Here is a 6,741-nt window from a genome sequence, read left to right on the forward strand (position 1 = left end):
CAGGAAACCTAGATGACCTTAGGTATGGCGATGACCTTTTAGGTAAACACCATAGGCACTATTCATGAAAGAAGTAACTGAGACGCTGGACTTCATTAAAATTAAAAATTTCTGTTCTGTGAGAGAATGGTAAGAGAATGAGAAGACGAGCCACCATCTGGGAGAAAATATGTGTTTTGCAAAAGACACATCTGATAAAGGGTCATTATTCAAAATATAAAAAGAGAAAAACAAACTCAAAACTCAACAAGAGAACAAACAACCCGATTAAAAATGGAGAAAAGATCTGAATAGACATCTCACCAAAGAAGATATACAGATGTCAGATAAGCCTGAAAAGAGCTGCACATCCCATGTCATCAGAGAAATGCAAATTAAAATGAGATACCACACAATACCTGTTTGAATGCCCCGACTCTTGACCACTCACACCACCAGTTGCTGGTGGGGAGGTAGAGCGAGAGGCACTCTCACATGCTGTTGGTAGGAGTGCACAATGGTTCCAGCCCCTTTGAGAGACAAGGTGGTGGTTTCTTACACAACTAAACGTATCCTTACTCTACGAGCTAGCAATCACATATCCTATTTACCTGAATGAGTTGAAAACTTATGCCATGCAAAATCCCACACATGTATGTTTATGGCAGCTTTCTTCATAACTTCCAAAACTTGGAAGCATCCAGATGTCCTTCAGTAGGTGAATGAATGAACTATGGTACATGCAGACAATGAAATATTATTCATAGCTAAAAAGAAGTGAGCTATCAAGCCATGATAAGACATGGAGGGAACTTACATGCATATGGCTAAGTGAAAGAAGCCAATGTGAAAAGGCTACACACTGTATGATGTCAACTGTAAGACATTCTGGAAAAGGCAAAACTATGGAGACAGTAAAAATAACAGTGATTGCCAGGGGTTGGGAGGTGGGTAGGGATGAACAGATGGAGCACAGAGGATATTTAGGGAAGTGAAACTACTCTGTATGATACCGTCATGGTGGATACAGGTCGTTATACATTTGACCAAACCCATAGAATGTATAATACCTAGAGTGAGCCGTCTTGTAAACTATGGACTTTGGGTGACTATGATGTCTCAATGTTGGTTCATTAATTTCGACAAACGGACCACTTTGGTGAGGGATGTTGATAATGGAGGAAGTTGTGCGTGTGTGAGGGCAGAGGGTATATGGGAAATCTCTGTACCTTCCCCTCAGTTTTACTGTGAAGCTAAAACAAGGCTGGAGGAAATTTGATAAATCTCCAGTTCGGGTGAGGAAACTGACCTGGCCAAGGTGTATAGCAACAAAACTTGGGTTGGAACCTCTATTCTTTCCATGGCTCCAAGAAGAGTCAAGCGTCCTGAAGCTGGTTCAGGAATACTTGAAATGCCCAACTGTCTTTGTCTTGACAGCGGTGTGCTCACGTAGAGACAGTATCGTGGGGGTGGTTCAAAGCTCTGGAGTCATGTGAGCCTGACTAAACCCCAGAACTACTACTTACTTCTTACATACAAGGTAGTGTGACCCTGAACCCACTACTTGACTGTATGACCCTCAATTTATTCATCTACCAAATGGACAAATAAAATCTATTCTACAGGTTAAAGTGAGAGTTCAATAAGATAATACATGAAATGACCTTAGAGCAAATGGCATTTACTGCTGCTATTATGATCATTAGTTATTATTAGCTTGGAGCAAACAGGGTCACTGCTGTGGTGATAGGAGAACAGAATCTGTGTGGTTGTCTATTTTCCTGAGCTGTCGTGAATGAGGGGTGGGCTTTGTGGTTGGAGGAGGAGCTTAGTAAGGGGGAAGGAACTGCAAAGGGAGGAAGGGTCCTGTGGCTTCTGTCCTGACCTGGTCCCACAAAATGGAAATGGAACAGCAGTTAAAGGTTTGGCGTTAAGTTAAAGTTACGCTAAAGACAGCGTGGGCCTGGGACAGAGGGCAGTGAGCGCAGCTGTGTCCCCGCACCCGCCTGTTTGCTACAGACCATGATGACAGGGGCTTTAGACTCAGGGAAGCTCCAGAAAGAAACAGCTGAGGCCAGAGGAGTGGGTAGGAGACCTGGACCCCTGGCTTGGATGGACATATTGGGGGACATGAACATATTAACTATACCTGAGGATGCCCAGATATACCTGGGGAGGCCTGAGTATTAGGGCGGGAAGAATGAAGACCCAAATCAGCAGCTTGGGGCATCTGTATTTATGTGAATTCATTAACACCCAGAGGCCTAATTGTTTCATGTGTCTTCTACTTTCAACTGTGTAATAAGCTTGCTGAGAGCTGGGATGACCCTGAGTCTTACATTTCCGTACCTACACGGAGTCCGGTATGGTGTCTAGCACACAGGGGAGTGTTCAGTAAATATTCAGTAACTGATTCCTTGTAGATTGGTCTTGAACATGAGGCAGTAGAGGAGAAGCTTTTCCTAATCTTGAGTCATTTTGACATCTTTTTGTTATGGACGCACTAATGGAGGCTTCCCCAAATGGCATCATAATAATATGATGTATGATATGATGAGATATGATGAGATGAAATAATATAATATAATGTATTTAATGTAATGTAATAGAATAAACTTATTTGTATTAAGTGCCTGTAATAAGCCCAGCATTTAACCAACGTTACCATTTAGCTGCCTAATAATGACACAACTTTTATTATTACTGTTATCTCAGTTTCATAGATGAGGAAACTTAAGCCCAGAAAGGTTATCTAACTTGTGTAAGGTCACGTAGGTGTGTCTGCCAGGACATAGGAGTGATAGCTGTGGGGACTTCATGGCTCAGCGTGGTCTCTTGGTCCTGTTCAAAAGTGCAGTACTAAGCAGATGACGCCTCAGAAGCTGGTGACATAAACATAACTGAGGCTGGGTGGGGAACAGGAGCCTCAGCTTTTGGAATTGTGAGCTCCACAGTGGCAAATCAGAGGCTATAAATGCTCACCCGCTCAGATACAAATCAGGCCTGTTGACACAAGTGCAGAGCTTCAGGGACCCCTGAATTCTTGTTTTATGATTCTTCCACCCATTGAGTTTGGGGGAGAACCTAATGCATTCTATCCTGAAATGACAAGCTGACTTGGCCAACATAGTTTATGGCCTTCTCTGAGCACAGGGCGAGGCCATGGGAGTCGGGTGGGCACTTGCAAAACTGACCCTTTAGAGAGGAGGCTACTTGGCTGGTGCCAAATGCAGAGCAAAGTCCCGCAGAGTGGGTGCAGGGGTCTGCTGGTCTGTCAACTACAGCCAGTGGCACTTTTCATAGTCATGCTTCAAATGACACTGTGATCCTCTGTTTTGTGCACTTTCAGATTCTTTCCCCAGGCCTATTTTGCTATGTTATTAAAGCTTGGCGTCAAGTTCTATGGTAAAGCGTTTGTCTTCTTCCATGCGGTTCAACACCCCAGCCAATGATCTGTCTTTCTTACTTCCCTTGAGTCAAGCTCATGGTGACTCTTGGCTATCAAGGTTATAGAACTCTCCTTAGTAATACTTTAGCCAATATTTTCGGAGGGCTACTGAATGCCAGAAACTATACGAAGCATTTTACATGCATTACTTCATTTAACAGCTGCAGCAAACCGATGGGACAGCTGTTCACACACGTGCCTCTAATACAGCCCATCAAAGACCTGGCTGCACGACTTACACAAGTGAATGTACTGAAATGAGATTCTGCTTCTTAGCTGAAAAACCACAGAACCTGTAAACATCATGTAGATGATTACTCCAAAATAGGGAGATAAAAATACAAGCACTTTATTTGAAAAAGCAAACACAAAAGATAGGTGTAAATTCAAAGTGTTTACATGCTTCCATTTTGAATAATTCAGTTAAGAACCTATACAAGTTTGTTCCCAGAAGCTAATGCACCAATCACTAGTCTCCACTAAGGAAAAGGAATTCTAAAAATTAACATGGTTTTCAATAACTCAGATTTCACTATTTATATAGAAACCTAGAGAGACCAATAATATCCAATAGCTTCAAAAGATAAGCTAAAGACTTCTTGATGTAATCAATTTACCAATGTTTAATATACACACAAGGAAAATACACTCACTCTATAATTTCTTATAAAATAGCAAGTAAGGAGTAGATGTAGGAGATGTAGAAGGGGAAAGAGAATTCAAAAAGTCCTTCTCTTCAGTAACTTTCACTTGAGAATCATTAAAAAGCAACCACTTCCCCTCATACCCCTTTAAGCTTTGCACTGCATATGAAATTTTGTTTTCAAAATCACTCATGTTAATGCCTGTTTGGTCATTGGATTCCTTGTTTCTATCAGATTCATGGGTCCCATTAGTATTGTTAGTCTCAGAATTTCTATTTTCAGCAAATGCTGCACTGGCAACTTTATCAGGATGAGATGCTTTGTTGAATAACTCATAATCTGCTTGAGTCTTTTGTCCTCTGAGAAGTCCAAGAGTGTCTACATTTTTTTTGTTCAAAACTTTACTTGGCTGGGTATTTCCACTGACTCTAATCGACACTTCTTCATCGTCATAGTTTTTGACCACACCCCTTGCTTCCTCCTTGTTCGATGGTCCTGGCTTACCTACTTCACACGTTTGGTCGATCACAAAATTTTCCTCATCTAGTTCTAAACTGTTAAGGTCAGTGACTTTCACAGAAGCAGTATAATGCCCGCTACTAATTGTAATGCCACTATGCATCACAACTGCAAATAATCCATAGCTGTCCTTGGTTGGCTTTGTGCTCCATTCTTCTAGTGACAGTTTAAGGGGTATCAGTAAAGGAGTGTTGATCTTGGAAAGTCCACCACCATAACAATCAAACTCCAAGCCACTAGCAGCAAAGCACTTCAAATGAATAGTTAGAACTTCAGGCATTGCGTCAAACAAAAGACTTCGTTCAGCTTCAGTATAATGATGGCAATTTTCACAGAAATATTTATTTTCTCCTCCAATCCTCTCCACTGAAGCAAACTGGGAAATTGCCCATCTCAGGGTCTTCATGTCTGGTTTTGGCTCTGAAGAACTTTCAGGACTCTCCTCTACTTTGGAAAGCTCATCTTCTTGCACTGGTACGATGACGTCTTGAAACTCTTCTCTTCTTTCTGTTAAACTTTCACATTCTAAGCAACGAGTCCTTATTACCAGCTGACCTTGAAATAATTTCTCCACCAGCTCAAAACCAATTGGCTCTGCACCTTTGTTGATGGGCTTAACTTCCTTCACAGGCATAACGTTCTTCCCTGGAGATTGAAGTCCACAACCATCAGCTGTATTATCATTCTCATACTTCCCCATGTCCTCTTCAAGACCACATTCATTTTCTTTAGATTGTCCTTTGGATTCTTGGTTGGTTGTTATTTTACCCAGACTAAAGGATTTAGAAATAATGCTGGGTTGCTTAGCTGTAGACTTGAACCGGTTTCTTTTAACTCTTGATTTCTTTTGTGAGGGTCTTGCACTCTCATTTTCAGAAATGTACTGGGGGATTATTTTAGCAGGAATATCTGATGAATCAACGGTAGCTTTTCTTTTTGATCTGGTTTGTCTCTGGTTTTCTTTCAAAGACTGGTGGTCCTTAGAGACTTTAACTTTTCTCTTCATGTTACCAAGTTCAGTGTCACTTTTTCTTTTCCCATGTACTTTTGGCAGTTTTTCTTTATAGTCTTCAGAATGCCTCATACTGTCCATCTCCATGCTGTTATGGCCACTCATTTCCTCTTTCTGATGTTTTTCTTCTACCTTAGTAGATAACTCTGCCACATTTTTTACTCCTTTTCTTAGGAGGTGGCATGTTTCTTGAATGTGTCCCAAAATACACTGTAATACTTCCTGTGCATCATGCTGTAGATATCCTCCATACATAGGGTTGAGTTTCCTGAGTGTGTTAAGTAGTCGCCTTGGCTGAGTAGCAAGTTTACGAGTATATTTCTCTGGATGTAAGAGAAAACTAGCCTGAAGCTGTTCGACTGAAATGATCAAGGAATGTAAGCTGCATATTAGTTCAAAACTTACTGAAGAATCTCCTTTGCAATTTCCCTTAGCTTTTTGACTGGCTTCATCTTTTAGGGCTTCTTTCTTCCTTGAAATACTGTTAAATAAGTGCTTCACTCCAGATTTAAAACCAGGACAAAAATATAATACCTGAAGTATACTATTAAGATAACAAGTATTGCCGAGATTATTCAGTCCCACAAACGGTAACAAGTTTTTTCTCTTCTCACAGTTGACACGTGAGGACTGTGCTGCAGGAATAACTTGATCAATTTCAGATCCTCTGTATTCAGAAGTTTTTTTCTTCATTTCCTTGAGAATCTGTGAAATCCAAGGCTCTCTTGGTTTCCTTCTTCTGAAAAAACTTCAAGGGACGTCTGGGTTTTTTTGAGGGACTACCTCTTGAAAGCCTATTACTTTCACGAGGTATGACACGGGGCATTTTCTCTTCAAATCCCAAGGAGTTGAGGAGAATTCATTTATACAGGGACCCTGTAATCACCAAGCATATCTAGAATATAACATTTGACCAGGCGCCGTATCTCCTGCTATACCATTTCTTGCTCCTGGCTGTCCTTATCACTGGGGGTTGTGACATCACCAATGTTTCTCCCGTAACTATGGTCATGGCCCAGAGCGCGAGGTCCGCGGCGGTGACGCCGACGAGTCTAACCGGGCTGAGGGCGGGGGCGACAGGTGAGCCCCTGCCCCGAGCCTGCGGGGGGGCCCGCGACCCACGGAAAAGCTGGCCGGAT

General features: G+C 41.8%; 1 protein-coding gene across 1 annotated transcript; it reads right to left on the reverse strand.

Moving 5' to 3' along the window:
- Positions 1 to 4,053: 4,053 nt before the first annotated feature.
- Positions 4,054 to 6,428, reverse strand: LOC132485956 (ubiquitin carboxyl-terminal hydrolase 1-like). Its single transcript, XM_060092583.1, is given in 2 exon segments — positions 4,054 to 6,286; positions 6,288 to 6,428. Coding segments are annotated over 2 exon segments (2,346 nt in total). The 3' UTR covers positions 4,054 to 4,081.
- Positions 6,429 to 6,741: the final 313 nt, after the last annotated feature.

Source organism: Mesoplodon densirostris, chromosome 3 (genome assembly GCF_025265405.1).
Source record: "Mesoplodon densirostris isolate mMesDen1 chromosome 3, mMesDen1 primary haplotype, whole genome shotgun sequence".
NCBI lineage: Eukaryota > Metazoa > Chordata > Mammalia > Artiodactyla > Ziphiidae > Mesoplodon > Mesoplodon densirostris.